The 25,776-nt window shown below is 40.4% G+C and overlaps 1 protein-coding gene across 1 annotated transcript; it reads right to left on the reverse strand.

Moving 5' to 3' along the window:
- Positions 1-8,900: 8,900 nt before the first annotated feature.
- Positions 8,901-25,602, reverse strand: lnpep (leucyl/cystinyl aminopeptidase). The gene is made up of 22 exons (XM_050051089.1): positions 25,167-25,602; positions 22,262-22,356; positions 21,213-21,415; positions 20,265-20,376; positions 19,846-20,103; positions 19,389-19,579; positions 18,969-19,107; positions 17,670-17,804; positions 17,425-17,545; positions 17,172-17,323; positions 16,966-17,079; positions 16,743-16,874; positions 16,431-16,565; positions 15,205-15,365; positions 15,032-15,120; positions 14,758-14,941; positions 14,443-14,599; positions 13,424-13,608; positions 13,047-13,208; positions 12,280-12,420; positions 12,092-12,173; positions 8,901-11,369 (listed from the first exon to the last, which is right to left on the reverse strand). The coding sequence occupies exons 1-22, from the start codon at positions 25,192-25,194 to the stop codon at positions 11,238-11,240; spliced, it is 3,108 nt and encodes a 1,035-aa protein (XP_049907046.1). The 5' UTR covers positions 25,195-25,602; the 3' UTR covers positions 8,901-11,237.
- Positions 25,603-25,776: the final 174 nt, after the last annotated feature.

A 25,776-nucleotide genomic window follows, 5' to 3' on the forward strand; every position in this document is an offset into this window, starting at 1 on the left:
TGCGCCTTTTTCGGGGCAATGGGGGGCGTGAGCAAGTAACAAAACGTGTAGCTCAGCATGTGACGTAAACAGTGACGTGGGAGGGAAGCCGCAGCAATTGTAAGAATCAACTGCAGAGGCATCAAAGGGCTGAAAGACCTGGCCTTCAGAGTCACATTTGTTGTAAGCAATGGCGTGTGTAGAGAATAATGTGCTGTGGATGTGTGGTTAAGTAATCAATCACCTCTTTCTCGAGCAGCCGTCATCGCTACAAGTAGTTCCTTTCATGTTTGTTGGACGGCTTCAAGGAAGTCCTCATTGATAAGGATGCCTGAGCCCTTCAGGTTTCTATCTTTATCCAGAACAGAAGGTTTGTCCTTTAACCACAGAAACCTGACCACAGTGGGTCATGGCTTTTCTGACTATGAGTGCACTCCAGCACTCTTTTCAAATTACCCAGCTGTAGTTTTTCTTTAAATAGTTTTCTCAGACTCCTGACACCTTCAATTTACTCTGAACGGTGCAGAGTTCGTGAGGTGAGATTGGCGGAGAATGTCTGAAGGATTTGACACAAGTACTTTTATTTCTTTATATCTTATTATAAAAGTAATTTAAGACCATAATGATAATTGCATCAGGTTTAGTGGTTTAATACAAAAGTTAAGTGCTTTCTGAAGCTGAATGGAGGACTGTCAAGCTTTAAAGAGTGTATATGTTATTCAGGGACCAATAAGCAGGTGAGACATAAAGTCAGAAAATGTTCTACAGCTGAATAGTTTGGACCTCAGGCCCATTAAATGGCTTTCACATTGACATCTCTCTATTCTCCATCCAGGCCACCATCAGCTAGTTTTGAGTTCGGGCTTTGTTTCTTGTTTCCACACATAACTCTTACAGTATCCATTCACTGCAATCATTAACGATAACACTGATTAACACTTTTATGTTATTTCAGATCTCAGTTCATTTGAACTGGAGGGCAACTAGAGCACAAATACGATTCTGCCCTTGTCACAGGTGCAGGCAGGGAGGGCTGGTCATCTCCAGCATTGCACTTCAGTTAACTCACACAGTTTGGAGTCACGAGACACTTTCTGCGGTGAAAGTATGTAATCTTAACATTTCTAAAATCTCGCAGGGCCCTCTTCCTCCATCCTGGAATGTGAGGTATGAAGATAGGTTTAAGAGAAGATCAGATAACCAGGTGCAGCAGAACTACCCAGAAGCTTCCAGAAATCTGCCCAATGAATCGTATTACAAAACCGCAAAGTCTTTCCTCTACCAACCTTCAGCCAACATTTGCCAAGTTGCCGAAAACTGCAATTCTCTAAATAGCCACTTGAGGCTGACTCCAGAAGCCAGTCAGTCCCCATGTATAAATGCCGAACTTTACAGTAGGAATAAACATGTTTACAGCCTGGTACAAAAAAATGATTTTGGTCTATATAGCTAATTTTCCCCTTTATGACAACTGTACAGGGTGAGTTTTTATATAACTCAACCATTTACATGTTATTAAGACTTAAAGTTACGCATATTTAAGGGTGGGCTGCTTTGAGTGACAGGTTGTCTCTTGATAGTGTCCTCAGCCTCAGTCAGAGCCATCCCTTGCTTCTACACAGTGCCAGCCTCTCACCCAAAATGGTCACTTCCGGCTCCAAAAAAAATGTAATGCCGACATCAAGGCTTCCAAACAGAAGTCCATAAAACCAATGGGTGATGTCACAGTAGCTGCTTCCGTTATTTATAAAGTCTATGGTGGGGCACTAGTGCTGGAGGGGGCGCCAAAACCGCCCAATATCATCATCATCGATCATAAGTATACCTATTGCATTACCTCTCCCAGTTTAGGCCCTCTCAGTAACTTAGGGCACCCAAATGGCCCCCAGCGGCCCTAAAGGACAGCAAGTGCAACCACCATGAGGTGAACAAACAGTGACTAGGGACAGTTTGCTGCTGAATGTGTATCATGTCAATTCCATGATAACATCGTGATTTATAGCAGCATGGCATATTTTTAACCTCATGCAGCCTTACTGGGTCAGGGTTTTGTCTTCTCAGATGAATAGTAACTTAAGATAAGACCTGTTCAGCAAGAGTTAATTCTAAAACACAAGTTTCAATATATTTTATATAGAGATGATGTGCAAATTGGATTCAAAGATGGTGAGAGAATAATATGATAATTAATTTGTGGTCTCGAGGCCTGTTTAAGTCTTTAAACCAAATACTTTTATAACCGGATTGAGATATCATCTCCACCTCTAGGTGCATTTTTAGTGCCTAGACAGTCATATGACCACCAGCTATCATAACTTTATCATGATGTGGCACCTTTTCAACAAATAATATCCAGCCACTACCGTGACAGTGTTATAACAGTTGGTATTTTTTCACCTTGTGAGTCTGTGTACGTGCATGCCCTCATGGCAGATGTGGTCATGGTGACCCCCATTGTAGCGGAAACTGCCTCAGAGGCTGTTTAAGGTATTTTGCCAAGTATTTAACTATTTGTCAGTGCGATAACATTGCAACCGTGCAGTCACGAAACTTTACAGCTTTGTAGTTGAGATCACAGTGAAGACGGCCACGTGCAAGGATAGGTGTGGTCCGAACAAGGGCACCGCAAATGGGTGTGTGAGGAGGGACTAGGAAGTAGGGAAGAGGCCGTACGTGCCTGGCCCAGATTTGCTTTGAGACGTGGATCGCTGTATCACAGCTGGGGTGATCCCATTGCAAGACGGTCTCTAGTTCAGTTTGCTTTGTGCAGCCTCACAAGAAAGTTCCCTGTTTTTTCACATGTACAGTATGAACTGAAGTGCCCACTGTTTAACCCTGTTTTAACCCGCCCCGCTGTCTTTATTGGGAAACGTTGAGCTCCAGAGAGTCGGGGACAAGAACAGGTGTGCGGGCTGACAGGTGTCAGATCTGTGCAGAGCACCAGAACAAAAACTCCTACACACCATGGAAATTATGATAATATCATCCGAAACACAAATTGCACTCTCAGTGGTTTCTGTGACATCAGAAATACTTTATAAACTACCAGGCCTCAAGTCACCCGAGGCCGCTATTTCACAGACTGGTTGTTCACAGTCAGTCCCTTGCATCTACATCTGGTCATTTAGGGCAGAAGAGCTCCTTCGGATTGGCCAAATATATAGACTAGATTTTTTGTTTCTGTAAATCCCTACTGATGTTTAGGATATACACATACAACTGTCCGTTTCATTTTTTTCCTCTATTTCCCACTCCAAACCGACCAATACACACCTACTACATTTGAAACTGAGTTTCTATCCTGAGCTTTGGAGGCCCGTATCTCCCTGACAGCTTGGCCGATTTGAGTGATTGACACCTCGTTTGATTCGTTAGAGCCAATAGAATGACGCTATACCCACCAAAACGAGATTGACAGCACTGTAAGCCAATCAGAGTCAGCAGAACACGTTGTGGGGCGATGTCAGCTGCTGTGAGTGGTCATTGTTATGCTTCCCCCGGAACCTCCGGCTATCAAGTTTTCCGCCCAGATTCATTTGAATAACGGACAACATCCGGTAAACAGGAATGAAGTGTGATTTAATGGCAGAATGTGCTTTTCTCTTCAAAACAACAAGGTAAGAGAGATATTACAAATATATTTTGGCAAAAAGATTTCTTTTGTTGTTGTTCTTTGGCCTGTAGCTCTCTGATGCTTTGGTGTAGAGTGCTTTGGTGCATATATGTGGAAACAGCGGAGTCTCTGCTTTCATTTGAGATGAACGGCGTGTGTTTTGAATAACGTGTGGTCGAGTTAGAGCCCAAAATATACCGAGTGGGTCGGGATATCGGTGCTGTATGGAGTTGGATTTGTTGTTGTTTATTTAGTTGTTGTTTGAGCTGTGTTTGGGGCATGTAAAAATGTTTTTTTTACAGCCTTGTAGCCCAGGTTCTGCTGTTTAATTTGATATGCAGCATTACTCAGTGCATTGTCACACTGTGTTTGCAAAGTCGCTCTCAAAGTCCCCCAGTTGGGGGACTTTCGGGCTTAATTAAACTGACGGTAAATTTTGTGCAGCCCTAGCTTATGCTGAACTGTAACAATATCATTCATACGAGTCCAGAGCCCACAGACGTACTGTGGACAGAGAGATCTGTGGTGGTGCAGCACAGTAACTATGCAGTGTCTGGTCAAATAGGTTACGTAGGTGAGGTTATGTAATGTGAGCCATGTTTCTCTAACATGTCAGTAACATGCAGGCTATTACAAAACCAAAGAGACTTAGCCAGTCTTATCAGACGACTGGCTGAAGGGCTGCCTTTGTAAAAGTGGTTAGACGGCCAGAGGGAAAAAACCTTTGCCTCCTGGGATCAGGAATGAGATGTTATCCTATTACATAAGTGTAATGACAAAACCAGCAACTCTGAAATGGCACAAACAGCCAAACTCAGCTCTTTACCAATAAAGATAACCTAATCCCATCATAAAGCTTCACACCTAAGTACTTTAAACAAAGCAATATCATTACTGAGGAGAATTCTTGACTATTACACCCAAAATTGTACAGTGGTTTTAATCACAAGGGTCAAGGCTGCACCTCCAGTCACCAGAGTGGAACATACTCACTGAACATATCCCAACATCTCCAGCTGACTCTGCTGGCTTAAAACACTAAACACCTACAGACTAGTTCTCAACAAACGTAGAAACTGAAGCAGCCACATTTCTTTTCATGTTGCTGATATATAGCCACTATTTCACAGCAAAGGAGAAAAAAAATGCTGAAAGAGAAAAATAGAGAAAAAGTCTGAAGAGTTGAGGATGAAGGAATGTGTTGTTGTGAACCCTAAATCCAAACACTTTGAATGGTGTGAAGACAAAACCAAAGTCTATGAAGAGGACACAAGGGAGTCCAGGTGATCAATAATACCTTTAGAAATACCATCTCAATGTAACTGTTTAAAATGCAAACATGTTTTCTCAGACAGGAAGCCTTCAGCAAATTCCAGCGAGTCACCCAGCTAACCTGCTGTTCACACTTCCTCATTCAAAACACAACAGCAGTGGATCACACAGATCAATCTGAGGCTGCAGAGGCAGGTGACTGTGACCGTAACCAGCTCGGCTGATAATGTCATCTTGACATTTCCATTTTGCAGGGCTGCATAGTTTAAATGGTTGTTGTGCTTTTAACAAAGAATGTGACTGAATGTGGCCAACAGTGATTTGCAGATTGTTTGATTAATTGATAGAATAGGTGTGCGACTCTTGGCCCACTGGCCTATATGTATTTAGCATCTTCTTGGTGATCAGTAGTGTGTACGTGTCCAGGCCAAGTTGGACTGATGTGGCCTGATAGAACAACCTTATCTGCTTTGTAACATTTCTGCCCTTTATTCTCCTGTCCTAGAATATGGATGTGTGCATAAACATGAGCTCCAGCCCTTATGATGTTCTCTGCTACCTTTTCTTCATTATCATTTCCTGTTAGCCTAAACCTTGGGCCATCACAAGTTGATAACGAGCACCCCTAACTCGGGCTGTTTTGCCTCAGGGGGCTCAAAACCCCTTTTTTGGGACATGCCATGCCATGCAAAATGATGTAAATGCAAATATTAGGGCAGTATGATGGCATGAATAGTCATACAAGTATGAAATTTGGGAAGGAGTATCCTGACACAAAGGGGAGAGCAGCAAATAAGATTCAGGAGGCATGCTGCCATTTCATTTCAAAATATCACACACAACATCCCCAAAAATACAAAAAGAAGGACTGTCCGTTTGACAAATTCTCATAAAAAATTCTCATTTTTCATCACTTTGTGTTTAATATCACTGCTTCACTTGTACATAGCTTCCCAAGTTGATAAGCTTTAATTGGAGCCCAAGTTGACCTCTCTATCTTGGAAGTTACACTTGCTTCGGCCTGAATTTGTCACTATACTCCAAATCAGAAAAAACAGAAATTAGCATAATTAGCATTGATTAGCATAATCACCTATAATGACTATATTTCAGCAATAATATGTACAGTATTGGAGTGGTTTGGGGGAGTTACTAAGGATGCTGAATCAATTTCTAACATTTTCAAAATTCAAAATAGCTGTTTAAACTAGATGTTTAGCCATATTTCAACTACCCAGGGGGCTGATTTTGATTAATGTGAAGTGGATTTAGTAGTATAGTTTATTCATTGTATAGTTTAGTATACTTTATTATACTTTCACTGATGTCCCAAAACCCCACATAACCCTACATGTTTTGCTGATCTCAATGTACACATGAAGATTGTACTTTGCAGATCACCTCATGTGTGATTGTTCTGATAAACATGTTGTTTACTGGTGTCTGCATTCTGTAACAAAAAAGATTTATATCAGCTGACAGACGTCAACACCGCACAGATGTAAAAATATTGAGCAAAACATAACTAAGTGCGTATCCACAAGTACTGCATTCAACTTCAGTTTCAAAATACTGGTAGTAGAGTTTTCATTTTTGGTGAGACTTTAAACTTTTAATCCAATGAATGTCAGATGGGACATTCTATATTTAATGTGTCTTGAGTTTTGGTTCAATGAATGTGTACAGAACTCTGCTTTTTATTACATAATATTTATCTGACATCCACAGTTGCGAGTTGCAACTGATCTGATTTTGATCTGATTTTAATGTTAAACAGACTTACACCAACATTATGACACCTCACAAGGCTTACAGACTTGAGGATATAAATAAAACAACAGAGCTCAATCCCTCTATACAAACCACTAACTGTATATTAAGTGTGTGTTAAGGGATTACATACAAATTTAAGATTGCAAATAGTTGGGACACTCAAACAAAAGTGGTTACTCGATTTAATCCATTTTTAATCTGATAATCATAAACATAAAATAAAATGAAATTAAATTAAAAAATATTTAGATATGATAATTTATTTTTTTCAAAAATAGCTCCAAAATAGGTAATTAAAAAAAAAAGGGGGAAAAAAAAGCAGTGTCTCATCATGGCTCTGTACCCCAATGCTACAACGTGCTATGAATCCTAACAAATAAAAAATAATGTTGGGAACAATGACAAAAGTCCACAAAAAATACAGTCCATGGCCCCCATTCAGGGTAAAGTAACTGAAACCATACAGTGCATGGATGGCATCTTTCCTGCTCCAAACAAACAAAGACAATATATCAGGCCAGGGTGTCTGTCAGAGCTCATACTGCATAGAGCTTATTCATTAATCATGGTTTGGACTTCTTTTATTTCAGTACAAAGCCCACAATTGTCTTTATACCTTATGCACTTCAGTTACTGGCTAAGAAAGAAAGTATGAGGGTAAAAATACTGACGCTATGATGTCTTCCAGCTGTGTGGCCCTCGGCCAAAACAAGTCTGCAAGGCACAAAACAGATTTTCTAAAACATACAAATACACGCACATAGAGGGAACAGTTTGCCACAATGAACTTTGTTCAAATACACAAATACCTGCAATTGTTTAGCATGAAACTTCCCCTTTTATAACTACACTGAATGATTTATTGTCTTTTACAGACGTGAACTTAAGTGATGGTTTCAATTATGGCTTTGAGTCACTTAAAAAGATCATTCCCACAACACACACAAAGCAATCTACATCCACATTTTATGTCATATAACATATCCAAACAAAGGAAAACATGAATGGGAACCAGTAAGTTTTCGGAAGAGCTTGAAAGACCTCTGGTGGTAAAACTGAGAAGCATCATGTAAAAGGCTTTCCACTGTGCAAGCGTCCTCGCAGTGGGTGTGATTTAAAGGTTTTGTAGTGTAGGAAATGTTGATGAAGAGTAGTGAATGATGAAGGAGATCATAGTAATGACAAAGCAGTTAACTGCACCTGTTGCTTAAAATATAAGATGTTTGCATTGCAAGAAGTGTACTTAAGAAGAACTGTAAGGTTAAAAGTAGAGGTGTGCTTTCATCAGATTTAACAGCTGTCACATTTTTCATATCATTTGTATTAGTATGTGTATGTAGTGTTCTCATGGTGATTGTCTCCTAGCAGTTAGCAAGAGAAGATAAAATTGGAAAAATTGAAAATTGAAGTGTGAGTCTATGTGCTGTTTCATTTCCTCATTTTGGAGATCATCTATAGGTCACCTGTTAGTGTGTACGTGACAGACAAGACCAGTTCTTGACCGAAAGACACATGAGGAAGTGCAAGAGTTGATGTAATGGAAGATTTGTTTGTTGAAAGCACTCAGCCATACTGTAAAAATAGCTAACACTCCCTTGTTAGTTAGAAACTCTCCTGTACTGCTGTGTGCAGGCCAGAATACTCTCTCCAAGCCTGCTCAATGAAGAGGCGCTTGATTGAAGCTCAATGAGGAGGAACAGTTATCAATCCTCTGCTTAGATTTTTCATTTTTAGTTCTAGGTTTTGCTCCAGAGGTAATTTGGGGGTCAATTAGTGACCCTGCTGGAGGTTTTACAGGCTCTTTTGTGCAACTTTATCTAAAGCACCTCCTTTTATTGCTGCAAGCTCACCAGCATGTAGAATCTGCCACACATTGTTTTGCATCATCTTTAGTTGTCTGTCATAGACACTTTTTTTACTGTTGTATTTTTAAAGTTTTATATTGCTTTAATGGGTTTGATTGAGGTGTGTATGGTGAACACTGCAGCAGAAAGTAAGAATATTCATATTTAATATTAAGGTTAATGATAAAATAAATGAGTCAAAAAGAGGGCAGGATTTGATAAGTATTCAGTTCTTCCTGCTCCTTTTCAGACATGAAATACTTATATTGTTTACCAGATATGTTTGCTGGGTATTCTTGTTTTGTTTTGATACTTAAATATTTTTTTCTCCATTTTTATTTCTATTTATTTTCACGTTTGAAATAAAAACTAACGTAATCTCTTTGCATTTCAATAAAATAAAAAAAGAAAATCCAACATCTTCATAAAACAACTTTTATTTATATCTTATTCACATAAAGAGCAACACAGTTTTAAAAGCATCTGCAGCATTTCATCCCAGTGCATAAACAAAAAACCATCTGATTGGGTTTTTACTGCACATGTGGTACTATCCTCTCACCACATCACTGACTCAGCGACTTCATCTGAACCTGGTACCTGAATGACATCAGCAATTCCTGTCTCTTAAAGCTTATTGCAACTGACTTCACATGAAACAGTTACTCTCTAACTAAAATATGTTGGAACATCAAAGTCCCAGAGTCTCAATAAAGCTGAATAATTCATCTCACTGCTGGCAGCTGGAAAAAGTTTTTCACCGTAAAATGGTACGATCCACAATTAGCCAGGGCGTAAAGCATTAGATGTGTATTTAAAGGCATAATCTCAAATGCCAAATTCTTGACGAATATTTGCACTGTCTGACTGAGTGGAACAAGTCAATGGCAATACTCCTTCTACCCTTAGACAGATTCAGACTCCCAGTTTGGAATACACAAGTCTCTGTGCTGGGATCCTTTACACTGCAACAATAATCCCTAACATTCACTGGTCTCCTTGCTCCCACTCCTCCTGGCAGTTACTTCAACCAACCAGTAGGGGTCGCCATTGCGACAACAAACACATGAGCCTTTTAAAGGTTTCCCACCTGTGCACAGGGAAGAGGTAACAGTACCAGGGATTTAACCAATGTGTGTTGCATTTGAGATACTTTTGAGGACATAAATGAGACAAATAGACTTCCAAAGATGATAAAAAGCAAAGATGAAAGTCTCATGAAGATGCAAGGGATAAAAAGGAAATAAAATCTCCCATATTTACTCAATTCTCCTGAATATCATGACAGTGATGGAGTGGATAAGTACGCAGTACCACATAAAATAAAGCTCGGGATGAGTGTACAACTGTATTCAAATAAAATCTTGGAAACATGTTTAGACACACTCAATAAATAGCTGAGCTACCCCTCATTCTCAGGAGCAACATGACCGGGTAACATTGGAGTAACTTCTAAACCTTCTGTGTTTTTATTTGGCTGACAAGCAGCTTACTGGACAGATTAGTCATGCCCAATATAAATGTTCTTCTTTACACTTTGTATCTTCAATATGCACATTAGCCCTTAAAACACAAACATTTGTCAGCAAACAACCTCCCTGGGGTGGTCTCAATGAAGAAATACAGTGAAAGTATTTGACCAAGACTCTCGGTCAATTCTATGTATACATTTCCTCTTTACATTCTATATACATGACACAAAGCAAATCCTAAAATATTAAAAGTCAAGATGTTTAAAACAGTACATCCAAACTCGCAGGGGTAAATGCTGTAGGGTTGAGCATATTTACATTATAATTACAAGTTTACAAGCACACCATGTTAAAGAATGAGCGTGTGCGGCGACTGCACTGCAGGCAGAAAGCTATCAAAATGAAACCTGGTGATCGGAGCTAAACTGGGCTTATGGAGAAAGAAACATTTGGCTCCAGCGTGCACTGTCTGCTCTCAACTAAGACACATTGGTTGATTTAAACCTGCCCTGTTGTGCAGTACGCCATCTACTGTACACAGTGGGAAGGTTTTTCAGTACATTCAATTGATGCCAACACAAGTTTGGTATTTTAAGCTATCCATCAATTAACCAACCCATCTTCTAGCCAAATCATGACAAACATAGCAAAGCTTCAGGTTGCATGAGTGTCTAAGTTTCATTACACGGCAATACAAGGTTAATTTAAAGAATAGTTCCTTTCTAGGATACCTGTGATTTCAACTTCTCATCACTGAGAAATCCCTGACAGCTGCATCAACATATATCCAAAGATTTGAGAGAAAGTCCGGGACTGACTGACGGAACATACAAACACAGTAATGTTGACATTCTTCATACTTGCTCTTGTTGAAGTGGCCGTTACACAGCTCGTACAGTTGACTGCCTGAGAGCAGGCTGAGCGAAAGGAGTGTGGGTGAAGAATGATTGTCTGCTCAGGCATGAGGTTTAGATGAGAGCCACAAAGGAGAGGTTTGGTTGACAGCATAAAGTGTGAGGAGTGTGTGTTTGCATCCGACTGGTTCCTGTCAGACACACGATCAGAGCCACCCTGAGCTAGCAAATACAACTCACAGGACCAATCTCAGAAGATCTAACGCCTTGTCCACCCAGGTAGAGCACAACCTCTGGCTGTGATTAGTACTCTGGCCTGGATAAAGGGAGTTAAGAGACACTGTCCTACTATAGTGCAAACGCTGCTGTTGTCTTGACGACACGCCCCTGTTGCCTGTCGGTGGGGCAGAGACTGGATGGAGCGCCTGTATTACAGCCATTTTTGGAGTATGGCCAGGTTCCTGTCCATCCAGTGCTGGTTGAGCCTGATGGTTTCCAACGCTTCCTGCACGCTCCTCATCTGAGAGCCGCGTTCCTTCAGACTGGAGAAGAAACTCTGAACCTGCACAACACACACACATGTTAAGGTGTTAGCCAGGTCATTCGGCATAGGACATTAAAATAATTCTGTTAACAGTCACCATCTCCCCACAAACAAGCGCACAGACCATCAAATATGCAGCAGAATTACATGTATTCTATTAGGAAAAAAAAGTCCTTTTGTATACCTCTGCCAACCAGTCAGGTTGCACTTTACGTCTACGTCTCTCCACACTCATATGTGGCCATGACAGTAGACAATGCTTCAAATGTGGATGTTGCTGCAAAGGAGCTACAAATTCTATAACATGGATGCCTCACACACATCCTCGACTCGAGCACAGAGGATCTAAACAATCAGCATAGTTTAAAAGTGGGCACCTAAGATAAGTGTCACCAATTCAGTATCTGACCAAATGTCTCCCCTTCTGTTCCTGAGTTATGATGTTGAATAATGACCAGAAAAGTGTTTTTTGCAGGACATTATGACATCACCGTGAAGGTAGCCTTTGACCTTTCAGATATAAAATGTCATCCCTTCATCATTTTATTGCATTAGACATGTCTTTGAAATTTCCTCAGAATTAGCGTATGAATATTAGAGTTATGGTCAAAAAGTTGTTTTTTTGAGGTCACAGTGACCTTGACCTTTGATGACCAAAACCTAATGAGGTTATTCTTGAGTCCAAGTGGACATTTGTGCCAAATTTGAGGAAGGCATAAAAACAAACATTGAAAACCTACTTGATTGAGGTGTGTCTGTGTGGAGAACTGAGAGGTGGCAGACTTGATGATTGTCTGGATGGCAAAGGAGCCCACAGGGAACCTACAGCCAAAAACACAGATGTTGTTTCATTTTATCATTGTATGTGAAATAATTCTGAAATTCAATCTCAGCGATAACTTGTATTGAGCCGACAGGGACTACTTACTTCTCTATGAGGCGGTCCCAGTTCTCTTGTATGAAATCCCAGGCAAACAAGTAGCCGGTGAAGCCCTTACACACAGTGCTGATGACCAAAGGCAACTCCTGCGTCTGGATCATATCCCCCCTTAGACCTGCATTCAGAATCCTAGAACGATTGTAAAAGTGTTAAATGCTCACTTTCATACAGCATCAGAATAAACTGCCTCTCAGGCCATCTGTAAATCAGTGGTACATTACAAACATGTTTCAGGACGAACAAATTAAGAAAACAAAAAACTCAATACAGACAGACAGAGTTATGACAAGGAAAAAATGTTTTTGTTTGTTGTCTGAAATACTGGTGATTTAGTAGCTGGAGCTCTCAACTGTAATCAAATGAACTAAGATGAGTGTAACAATTTCTGCTGACTACTTACGAATATGTACAATACAATATTATCACGATAACGATGGCACCAAAGTACTGTAAATTAAATCCTACTACAAATATCAAATATTGGAGCCAAAGAAAACTTCTAAATTATGGTGGAATCTGTGTCTTTGTTTTCTGACTTAATTTTAGAAGCATTTCCTTTTTTACATACTGCCACATTTTGGTGCTAATTTAGAGGTCACTGAAAAACTTGATTCTGCACAACATGATTTGATACTTGACCCAAACCGGCAGGTTCAAGGGAAGGTATTGGGTTTTGGTCCGGAGCTTAAAGCAACACACACACACACACACACACACACAAACACACACACACACACACACACACAAACACTTACCATACTATACTGCGTGCATTCTGAGTGGATGCTAGGCCCCGTAGCATTTTACGCTTCTCCGCATCATAGGTGACACTCTGGTACCAGTTGAACAAAGTCTCCCAGCCCTCTTGCGATTGAGCAGCCACGTTGAATACAACTTGCTGCAGATCGCCTGGGATCCTACCGAGAACATAAAAAGATACAAATCTATTTCAGGCTAAAAGTGCACCAAAATTAAGTTTACTGCCGATGGCTCAAATGTCATTTCAATTCAATCAAGTGCCATTCTCCCGTCCCTGTCTCTAAAGAGATGTTTGGGTTGCTCCTCTCACCTTGCTGTTGCTGTCAATGTGACCCAGAAAAGAAATCAAAAATAAACTGTGTGCTATACGTACCGAAAGGTCCCATTGGACTCGACATACTGTTTGAACAGGGCCTTGGCATGCTGAATGCATTCTTTCTGATCCAGACTACAGGCTGTCTCTAGCAGGGCTGAGCGCAGCTCCTGTTTAGACACGCTCTCCTCCTCTGTCCATGTTTGGTTTTCAATCAGAGAACCAAACAGATGCAGAATATAGGTCTGTCATATGTAAGAAAAAAAACATGGATACATTAGTACACAGAAACTCTACACTCATTTAAACAGTTCACAAGAATTAAGGAATTTTCACAGACTTTTGATGTCAGCTTGTATTGTAGAGATGCAACTAGGGCTGGACAACGTATTGATAATATATCGATAGCATGACATGAGACTAGATAGCTTCTAAGATTACTGATATTGTGAATATGTGTTGTCTTTTCCTGGTTTTAAAGGCTGAATTACAGTCAAGTGATATAATTTCCTGAACGTACCAGACTGTTCTAGCTGCTCTATTATTTACCTTTACCCACTTGGTCATTATTTCCACATGACTGATGATTATTTATCAAAACTGTTGCTGTGTAAATATTTTGTCTAACAATAGTCAACCCTACAATATCACAATAATGATATTGAGGTACTCTGTAATGGGAAAATAATGGCGGGCGCTTTAAATTTAAGGGCTTTTGAGTAAAGTTCAAGGTTGTGTTGGAAAGTTTAAGAACTTAAAAGTTGCATATTTTGTTGTAAGACATGTTTTTTATTATCAAAGGTTAGTATTTACTGCTTAAACTTTATAGCCTTTATGTTACTGTTAAACACGTTAATTCCATATCCAAAAGCATAGTGACAAATTTCAACTATACAAACTGAACACTTCATACTCCACACACTTACTAAAAGAAAAAATCTTACCAACAGTTGAGGATTTTCAAGGCTTAAGATCTGAATGTGTTTGACAAGCATGGCTCAGGACATCTTTATTCACAAAACTTGTCATTTAGATGTCTGAAAGTGTGTGTGTGTGTGTGTGTGTGTGTGTTTGCGTACTTTCATGCGGGGCAAAAGAAGGTGCTCTTGTCTCTTCTCTAGCAGCCAGTAGATACCATTGAGCTGTAACAAGGCCTCTGTCACAGGAGAAGTCTCAGTTTCTCTGGACATGTACTTCAACAGGTTGAGGACTTCATGGAAGGTCACACGTCCCAGTCTATTTCAAGAGTTTAGACAGTGAAGGAGCAAAAAGAAAGGTGGAGAATGAAAGCTTTTTAAAAGTCAAATACAGGAATTGGAAAACACTCCTCTACTTCAGTCTCTCCTGTCCCTGAATGCAACTCAAAGAACAACTATTTATATTGTCAGCTATACCTGGAGAGAGCAAAGATGTTGTGTATGAGCGAGGCACGGTCCTCGTGTGTGAGAACACTGACATCGTTGGACAAAGCATCTATGAGAGCAGCCCAGCCCTCATCGCCGTAGTGGACGACGTAGAAGCCTGTGTTTCTGTAGTTCAACTTCAGCCACTTTACACTTTCTGGAACCTTAAGAGTCCCTGAAAACACACAGAATTTCACCATCTGACACAGTACTCCAGATTCGAGACTCTTGACTTGATGCTGAAAGTTACTGTTTTGTGTTTTACCTGACTTGGTCTTCAGAGTGAACATTTGTCTGCACTCAGGAGCCGAACTACAGCTGTCATTAACATACGTCACTGGAATATTCCACAAGCTAAAGAGAGTGCAGATTAAAGTTAGAGTGATGGGCTTGTATGACCTGTTTGTGTGTCTGTGTGTGTGTGGTAATGTAACCCACCTGGAAGTATGCATGGCGTTGTCAGATGTGAGCAGGAAGTGCTCCTGTGTGAGGGTCACCTCATCTCCATAACGGCTTACAGTGACCAATGGGAAGCCTTTCTGCGATGTCCATGAGCTCATCATCTCTGACACATTCTGGTGCTGCGTCGAGACTTCGACCTGACGACAGGAAAAGAAATCTGTTCAGTCAAATGCATGTTCAATGTTTTTTTTTTTTTAGATTTTTTTCTTCTGTGAAATATATGAAAATAATTGTGGCAGTGGTCTGAAATTCAGGTGAAACAGGTTTACCTTCAAGATTACAATTTCTATAAAACCAAACTCAAAGGGGAAACTAACAGAGGCAAAAATAAACAGGACATTTAGTTTTTATACCTTTTTGATAGTAATTTTCTACCATCTGTATCTACAGTATTCTGTGCTTTGACTTCCCTTCAAAGGGGAGTGAGCAAAGAGATGGGATCAATAAGTTAGAACATAATCAACTGTTATCACAAGTCATTTGCTGCCTTTTATGTTGTTAATGCAGCTCCTGAGCCAGTTCTGAGTATCACCCATTATAGAGTGCAATGCATCACACTCTGAAAACTACACCCATCAGAGGGGAAAACAACCTGCGCTACAATATGTAACTAAGGGCTAAAATTCGAACAAAAGGCCTGTACCTCACTGAAAACTTTAGACTCCAGCATGTCAAAGGATTATTTTAGCACCCTATGTCGACCAGAGAGCAAAAGGTATATAGATAAACCCAATATTGTCAGTCTATCTTGGAGAAATTACGCCGCTGAAAGTCTAGAAGTGAAATGCTTTGCTATTTTAAACAATTTGATCAAATCATCAGGTAGTTTTCATTTAACCCAACAAATATAAAAAAAAACAGGCATTCCACAGCTCATAATCATAGTAAAAATAATGGATGTAGCTACTGTGACATCATCCACTGCTTTGTGGACAGAAATGACAAAGAGGAACCTTCACAAAGTCAATGAAGAGCGTTTTCCCCTCCGTTGTGGACGGGACTTAATTGCACTCTGTCTCTATATGATAACAATGAAACTAGCAAAATGCATTTGATATATCAGGGAGAGTATATTTTAGCCACATGGCTGGCTGACAGATTACAAAGGGAAGTTAAACGTTAACTGTAGCCTGAGTGATAAACTACTGTACTACTCTACTGTGCTGTCAATTGAGCCAAAAAACGAAAAAAGGCGCGCACACCTGTGTCAGGCTGTTCCAGAGGTCGTCAGTGTCTGTGTTTAATCCACTGAACTGTTTCAGGTACTGAATGATGCCCTTTCTAAACTGTTGTTCCCCTGGCAGAGAGGCGTTCAGCATCAGGAGAATGGACGCACCCTGGAAGACAGAGATACAAAGCATCAGTGATCATGTCCAGATCCAAAACAGAGCACTAACTACAGTTATAACTGAGGTTCAGGTCCAGTAGAGGAATTTCTCACAGAGATGTAAGTCCAGTGAATTAGTGAACTCTGCAACTATGTATCTACGTATATATAAATTAGAAAAGTGTACCTTCTCATAGGAGACAGAGTCAAACATCTCTTCCACCTGTTCTGGCTTATTAACCTCAGTCGACACAGCGTGGGAGGAGTTTAGTGCGTCTTTGTCCAAGGCTCTGAAGCGTACTGCTAGGTACAAATTACCCTGCAAACAAACACAAGATTTACTGCAAAGGTACACAGTGAGGCACACAGCTTTATCTGCTGTAAAATATATGAGGCAGATGTGAACTTACAATGTCCAGCTTGGGCAACACTGTCTGCAGCGACATGTACTGCATGTAAGTGGCAAAGCCTTCGTTGAGCCACAGGTCATTCCACCAGCTCATTGTTACCAAGTTTCCAAACCACTACAACACAACATCAGAAACAGATCAGAACCTAGCTGTAGCAGATTCACTAGACCTGCTGCTTTCACAATCACACAGGCAAACACAACTACCTGATGAGCGAGCTCATGCGCTATGACGGAGGCAACAACTTGTTTTTCCAGAGGAGAGGACTGTTTGCCCACCAGCAGGCTGGTCTCTCTGAAAGTGATGAGTCCCCAGTTCTCCATGGCTCCTGCCAGGAAGTCTGGGATGGCTACCAAGTCTAAGAAAAGAGAAAGGGAGCATATGCAGGTGTGTAAAAAAAAGGAGCAAAGACAAAAATTCAGAGGTGGGAATAGTGTGCAAGTGCCTGTGTATACTCACCTAGTTTTTTGAGGGGGTAGTTAATTTCAAAGAAGTCGTTGTAGAACTCCAGCAGTTTGGAGGCTGTGTCCAACGCGTAGTCAGTGTATTCCTTCTTCTCCGGCACAGAATACACAGACACCTAAAACACACAGATACAAGTAGTTTATCAACAAAAACACAAACTCAAAGAATATTAAATCAAAAACTTAATTGTACCACCTGCACTGAAAGCAAAAAGGAGTCAAAAGTTGGGTGAAACCTACCAGAGTTCCTGAGACATTTCTGCTGATTGGGGTGAAATTAGCCACAATGAAGGCCACCAAGTAAGTGCTCATGTTGACACTGGTCTTTTCAAACTCATCTTGTATGAGGCCATTGGTAAGTGGTATGCTTGTAGCCTGAAACACAAACCATAATGACAAGATTACAACCAACTAATAAATACAGCACCTCAAGCAAACACACAATACATGGTCTGTTAGCTTAATTGTACCCACGCTAAGACTTTACGAGTCACAGTAGGGACAGGAATGACCCACTGCTTCCTCAAGACAAGAAGTGATATAAAATACAGAGCGAGTGACATCACATACAGAAGTGTTGTACTATATATTGTGTCTATGACACACACGACGTAATTGTTCAGCTGTAGTTGATCTTGGGGTGCAGAGAATGAATTCTGTGCACATGACAAAGACAAAACAATTTTAGGTCATAAACCCAACATTTTGCCGGTGTCGTCACAATACTGGAATTAACAAGAACTTCAATACAATACCTACAAAAACATCAATATTTGATACCTATTTCAATACCACAGGTAAAACTGACATTGAGGGCATACAATTTAAAGTTTTTATTAAAAAAATCAATATAACAAGGCTATAACTTGAAGATGACATTTCTTTTCTTAAACTTTCATCGGATAAATAACACACCACCATATGCATAAATAAAAGTTTACTACATAAAAAAGTTAACTTTTTTTTTTTAAATCAGAACAGTGGGCTCTGTATTTGTATTTAGTCCCTCTAACATCCAACATCATGGCACTACTTTTTGTGCAGTCTGAACAAAGGAATTAAAGTTCCCCTCACATTTAAAAATAAAAATGCTTGCAGGATTCATTAAGTGAACAAATTAGGAAAATTAAAAAAATGTAAACAAATAAAAATCAATAGTGTTTTTGAGAACTGATTCAGTATCACAGAGCATAACATCACAGTACCCAAGCGTATCAATATTTTCTTACACCCCTACATGCTAAGCCCCTGGCACTGAGTGAATGTTTAGGAAGGAGGAAACAGTGACACAGACGTGCCATGGGACTTTCAAAATAAAGGTGTGTCACTTTGCATCGATTATACTGGATACTTTAAAGCTGAAACGGTTTAGCAATCCTAATCAATGTGTCATTGCACCCCTACTGTCCATTTACATTTTTGGTATTTTCAGAAAGAATCTTTTGTTTGTGCTAAAGCCATTTAGCACACTATGTGGTGTGTTTCAACACTTGTTGCCATGTTGTAAAAATAACCAGGACTTAATCAATGTTACAGTACCTTAGGCATGTTGGAGAGAGTCATATAGTCTGGTTTTCTGTTGATTTTAATCAGGAAGGTGGCTTTGAAAGCTGGTTCATCAAAGCAAGGAAAGGCCTTCCTAGCTGATAGTGGCTCAAACTGGGTTGCAGCTAAGACCCTAGTGACAAGAGAGAGACGAGCATAATCATGCTGAAATAACAAATTAGATAAATGCTGTGAAATCCATAAAACAGCCTCCGATACCCGTTTTTAACTGTTCTGTTATTCTTAAAGCACTGTTTTGTTAGTGTCTGGTCATGAGTTGAGCCAAAGGTCACAAGATTAGCTGTGAAAGACACATGATCGTCTCTATAAAGGCTTTATATAAAGTTCTTATACTGCAGCACATCTTTCAGCTGTTGGGAAGCACTTACAGAACAGTAAGTTAGTCAAATGTACCTTTTGTTTCCATTTTTATCAGTGTAAGAGCTGTTGTAGAAACCATCATAGGTGTGTGAGAGGTCGGCAGAGTAATCCAGGGTCAAAACACAGTGCTGGCCTGCCTTCAAATCTTTGGGGAACTGAACAGCTATCTGCTGTCTGGGTTTGTACTCCAGTACAGTAACATCACTGTCCTTCCCATCACCCAGCTGGAAGAGAGGAAGTTTCAGTTAACAATGGCTATGGCTCAGGTTGGTGGTTCGATCTCCTGCCACTGCAATCCACATGCTGAAGCATCCTTGGCAATACACTATGTGCAATGACTAGAAAAGTGCTATATAATTGCTGTCTATTTACCATTTAAATAGCAGATAACAATTATTTTGTTCAGGCACAAAAGACATCTTTGCATAAAGTAATGTACATCTAGGTCATGACACAGAGCCATCTGCACACAAACCCCTTCCAATCCCACCTTGAAGGTAGCTTTGGTAATGTTGAGATTATCACTGTGCAGGACAATGCGCGTGGTGTTGTGAAGCACAGACATGGTGATGACAGTGCGGCCGCTGAAGGTCATCTTGTCGAGGTCAGGATTCAGGGTGAGGTCATAATTAAGAGGGTGTATACTGCGAGGCAGCCGGAGCTGTGCCCATGGAAATGGTTCACCGTTTGTGGAGAGAGGGTAGACTGGCTCCATTGGAGCGGTCTTGTTGGTTTTAGGACAACCCGTCTGCAGAAGGACGGAAGGTTGGGGTCAGCCAGGGAAATGGATATGACAGAAAACTTAAAGAGGGAAATAATCGGACAAAGATATCAACAGAAAGTCATGTTTAGCTATCGACACATTGTCACAAAACCTACCTAAAAAGAACTTCTGAATGCTTTTCTTACCTTGGTGAAGGTGCATCCAGGTAAGAAGTACAGTACCATGGTCATAGAGGCCACTATCACCAGGAATAACACACATACAACCATGGTGCGGGCTGAGGGTCGTGAACATGACCTGAGACCAAAAGAGTTTAACATTACTTACTCTAACTGTGAAAGAGATTTGAAATTTGAGCACACCTTATAATATTCATTCTGTGCACTCAGTTATTATGCAGTGAGGCAAGGCTGCACAATTTGTACAAAAAAATATTCTGTCTAATAACGTGATGGCATTTCCTGCTTACTTTTGCTGCTCTGGGGATTTCCTAAACAGTATGGTTGTTTCAGATGTTTTCTCCTTACATATTTATATTGTGATTAAAACTATATTTCATATTACACTGAGGTGGACCAACTCTAAATTTTCGCATCTTACTTAACATGGATTTGCTTCTTTACTCTGCAACTTTAACCACAATGTTTCCCACAGCACTTTGAAGGTAGCTGCAGTTTCAGGAAATATTTCTCTAAAAAATCTAAGAGAAAGCTGTTCACCTAAACCACCACGGCTTCTTTTATGACTCTATGTAAATCTGTCAGAGGTGAGGTCATAGAAGAAAAAGATTTTATTGGGTCCACAGAGATTACCCATGGTGCTGTGTTTGCTAGTGTGAGTTTATTGTTTCCATCTATAGTTACTGGCTCAGTGAGGCTTTACCATCTCAAAATAGTTTTTCCAAAAATAACACAAGTTCTTCAGTATCTATTTCATATGGAAATTTTAGAAACATAGCTAAACATATTCACCTAAATCCAACATTTGTACATCACCAGAGGCTTTGCATATGATAACACATTATTACTTATGCAGCACTGCTTTGAGACAAAGATGCCACAAGGCATACCTTGATTTTTTATGTCAACATACCGCACAGCTTCCCAAATGACAACCTTTTTTTTGTGCATTACCTGGGTGGAGCCTGCCTGGTGTACGGGGAAGAGCTGGATCTGTGAGCAGAGCTACGGTTCATGAAGGACATGCCCAGCAGACGAGCTGAAGACTCGCAATCCTCCTCATCCTCGTCCATGTCGTTCTCTCCAAGGCCTCGTACGAGCAGCCGTGAGCTACGAGGCTCATACACCACCTCATCTGGGTCAAGAGCAGGAAACGTCTGCAGAGAGCAAGTACAGTACACTCTGTTATCCTGAAGTTAAGCTGTGCAGTGTTTCCCATATAATGGTAATAACTGGATTGCCTTCTAAGGTAAATTAATTAGCACAGGATAACATGTCATATGTGGAGGCTGCGAGGAGACTGAGAGCAGAGGCAGCAATAATGGAAAATAATGACAGAGGGGGGCTATCAACAAAGAGCACAGATGAAAGGTAAATCATAATGACTGTAGAGTGTTAGGGGTATTTTTATTAGGATCACAGCTGATGCAGAAATAAAGATCTTAACCATAAGAAATGTGAATGGGCATTGAAATTAGCAGAGGGTTTGCTGGGTATCAAACAGTGAAGGAGGACAGAGGGAGTGGGGACTGGGGGATAAACTAAAGGTCTGTAAGACTTTGTTTATGGGGCTTTATGATACAGTATGTCTGTACCTGACAGAAGCTAAATAGGGAAAATGGGTCACTATAGCTCTGAAGAGCAAGATACAGCGTCGTTCTCATGCTAAAATGAAGTTCCTATTTGTAATTCTCACAATTTTGACCACAGATAGCTGCGGTAGCTGCTGCTGACAGATCTAAAATAATATAGCAACCAAAGATGTATTGAGCTGAAAGCATGCAAATGAACATCACTGGCTACCCACAAGTGTCATCCTTCCTCAAATCAACTGATCGTTATTTATACCGCTGTGATCTGTTCACACTACCAAATTTACAGATGAAAGCACTTGTGCAGGGTGGTGCAAACATGCATTCAGAGGTATGCAAATTACTGAGCAGGGCTGGTCCTTAAAATGAAGGTGTGCATTGCATGCATGGTGCAAGGTGACAGAAGAATACCGGAAATGCAGTGGAGTCTTTGGCCAAATCCACAACATCAGGCTCCTCTTCAAACATGCTGTTCTCAATCATGTTCCTCGGCAGGTTGGCTCGGTCTGCAACACACGAAGGAAGAGAAATCAGATGGAGGGTTCTCAAATAGAGGAAATGAGAGAGGTGCGACAGAAAGAGAAAGCAGAATAAGAACGTTTACACATTGACACACACACACAGTACTTTATGTTAACATAAATGTTATTGTGGTATTTGGAGTTTCAGAGTTTTCCGCAGGAGAGTTACGGCAACAAGCCATTTTTTAAAACAAAGGTTTGTTATTGTCACCTTATGTGTAGGCATCATGAAACCTTGTATAATAAAGCTCTAACTGAGTTTCCTTAGTTTCCTGTTGGTAAACCTCCTACAGCATTTCCTTCCTGGTACTCTGACCTACACAGAATTGGTTCATCACTCTGGTGAGAAAGACACTTTAAAGTACTGGTGTAGTGTTGTCACAATACCAAAATCTTTGTTTCGGTACCGATACCAATATGAATTTCGATACTTTTCGATACTCTTCGGTACTTTTCCTAAGGAAAAGTCCTTTTGGATACAAACCTTTAGAACAATAAATAGTAGGGGTGTAACCGTACCAAAAAAATCATGGTTCGGTAAGTACCTCAGTACGGACGTCACGGTTTGGTAACTCAAATGTTCCACCAAGTTGGTGTTGTCTCGTGTTGTCTCCCTTTGCGAGGCAGACTTTCTCTTGTCTTTTTTCACGTGCGCCAGCTGCGGATGTTGATACAGGTGTTGTCATACACACCACTTGCGCAATCTGTGCTCCAATAGGAACAAGAAAGGTGTTTGTGTGCATAAATGAGTAAAATAAATTAACTAAATTAATGAATTGAATCAATTTCAAAGTACCGGTATTTTCCAAATGCAGTATAGTACCGTTTGGAATACTCTAGTACCGCGGTACTATTTTAGTACCGGTATACCGTGCAACACTATACTGGTGTATTGAAATCTCTTCAGACAGAAACTTCTGCATTTCCTTCACAGTTCATTCATTCAACTGAAAAAAAGAGAAAAAGTTTGCTCAAAAACAGAGGAAAGCAAATACATTGAATATTCATCATCTGGCCTTATCACATACTACTGCCGTTTACAAAAGCCTGTATATCCACATTCTAACCTGCATCTTCAGCATCATGACAAGAGCTATGCTTTGTCTCACAAAATCCATGTGATTTTGTGGCAGCTGGATTCTCCCCTCAATAATTCTCAGTAATTCTTGAAACAATCAGAGGCATGTTCAACTTCCTTAACTTAATAATAACAAAAAACACTAAGCAATGCAAGTTTCCCGTTTTGCCTCACGTTCCATTCATGCTTTTACAGGCTTAAGACAATGCATTTTCAGTCTCAGTTGGTGATGGATTGGACTGGAAAACACAGACTTAATGAATAAGCGGTGTTCACACAGAAACAATGGCACCAAACAAAGGTGAGCTTCAGCTCCCCAAAAGGAAGACAAGAGTCCAGGAAATGCACAAGGTGAATTTAGTTCCTTGTCTGTCCTGTACAGTGTTTCTGATAACAACACTGTACGGGCTGTCACTGTGTCCCTGTCTCAACCACATTGCTGTGGTATGAATTTCTATTTATAGGCTAAGCACTAAGTAGTAGGTAATGTGTAATGTGCAGAGAAGGATATGATAAAAATATGACCCATGCAAAACCTATCAACCTATAATTGTTGTAATCTAATTGTTTTACGGTTAAATGTATTTCATATAAGCACAATGACATGTTCAGATGAGAGAGGCAGTTGATGTGATGATCATCATCTAGACTACAATAAGAACACACGGCAGGCAAATGTGAACAACCAACACATCCTGTACTTTCATCAAGCTTGTTCAGGCTATGTAAATACAGCAGCAGAGCATGTACGTTGCTGACTGCGCTCTTCCTGTTTACTCAAAACATTTCTCAACCCTACCTTGGAGTGGCAAAAATATAGTTAAATACATGCGTGCAAGGTGGCAGGTTTGACAACTAATTCAAACAGACACACTACATAGATGCAAAGTACTGAGTCACAATACCATTGCAGTTTGCTTAAAAACATACAGGAAGGAAGCATCTGCTTCATAGATACCTGATCAAAGTGTGATTGTGACATGTGACTTTGGGCATTTACTACAAAGACAGAAAAAACAGGAAGTCTAACTGTGATTTGGTGATTGACTCTTCCAGGCTGAGACCTACCTCGAATAAAATAACATCCACTGAGGTGAATATAGTGTGTGCACTGGGCCCTTTGTTTGTTTTAATAAAGCCATGGACACCCTGGGACCATAGCTGAGGTTATAAAGCAGCTGGCTGCTTGGGCTGAGCTGAGCATGACTTATCAGCTCTGCAGACCAAGACAAAACATAGCTATTATCAAACCACCAGGCTTCAACTGGGCAAACAGTGCTGCTGTGTTTTAACAGACAAGTGGCACACTATGTTTGAGGCAAGACAGCCATTGTTTAAGCTGTTAGAAAGTTGTTATTGGCTTTGATCAGTTAAAATAATATCATATTATTACATGAATAAACAACAAGGTTTACAAACAGCCCATCCTGCGTTGTGCTTACAGTCATGTGCAGTAAAATGTTATCATGCCTCTGCAGGACCATCAACAGACTGACACTGATTAAGTTAGCTTCTGAGAATCCCCAACTGTAAAAAAGAAACCGGTCGCGTAGAAAACACAAAGGTTTGTCTTGTGTAAAGTCAGACCCACCCCTCTAAACATGTGTCCTCGGGTGAATGTCACTCTCAGTGAGCTTTCTGCTAATGTCCCGTTAGTTATTAGCTGGCCTGCTGCTGTTAGCTTGCTGTTACTGAATATACCATCTCCCTTCCTTACCTGTACTGTTACTGTCAAATGGATCCATGGTGGGATATCTCAGACAGCTCCCCGCGTCCAAAACAAGGAAACACGTTCACGGCAGCTCGACAGACGTTATGTTTTTTTAGCTGGCCACAACCCACCGCAGGCTATCAGACGCTCACAATAAATAGCAGCCTATCCTCACTGTTGTAACGTTAGCTACGTAGTAGCTAGCTTGGAACTAGCCAACTTCTGACAAATGTAACTGACTGAAAGACATTCAGTTAGCTAGCGTTAGCTAATTTCCATAACTTTATCGCCCATAGCTTTTCAGTTGACAAAAACATTAATGCGTCGGGGTTGTTTAAAAAAATCGAACCGTACGCTAAAAATCCGTAAAATCTTTCAAAAATTAAATCTTACTCTGACATGCTCGGTAAACTAACGAACGAGCAAATGCCACTTTCCTTCCTCCCCGACCAGTTGTTGACAACCTCCCATCAACCTACAATACAGGCATCCTATTGGATGTTACAGCCAGGGGGCGGGGCCAGGACATATGACGCGCACACCGACACACACACACTCGTATAATATTTACTGTACTTGTGAGAACATTGTTTTTCGCTTGCATCATGAAATGGAG

Source organism: Epinephelus moara, chromosome 8 (genome assembly GCF_006386435.1).
Source record: "Epinephelus moara isolate mb chromosome 8, YSFRI_EMoa_1.0, whole genome shotgun sequence".
Taxonomy (NCBI): domain Eukaryota; kingdom Metazoa; phylum Chordata; class Actinopteri; order Perciformes; family Serranidae; genus Epinephelus; species Epinephelus moara.

Excerpts from the sequence above, each read along its gene's own strand:
- lnpep (XM_050051089.1), bottom strand. The coding sequence starts at position 25,194 with ATGGATCCATTTGACAGTAACAGTACAG. Across the intron at positions 15,121-15,204 it reads AACGCCATGCATACTTCCAG|CTTGTGGAATATTCCAGTGA; the intron begins GTGGGTTACATT and ends CACTCTCTTTAG. Across the intron at positions 12,421-13,046 it reads AATGCACGCAGTATAGTATG|GATTCTGAATGCAGGTCTAA; the intron begins GTAAGTGTTTGT and ends CAATCGTTCTAG.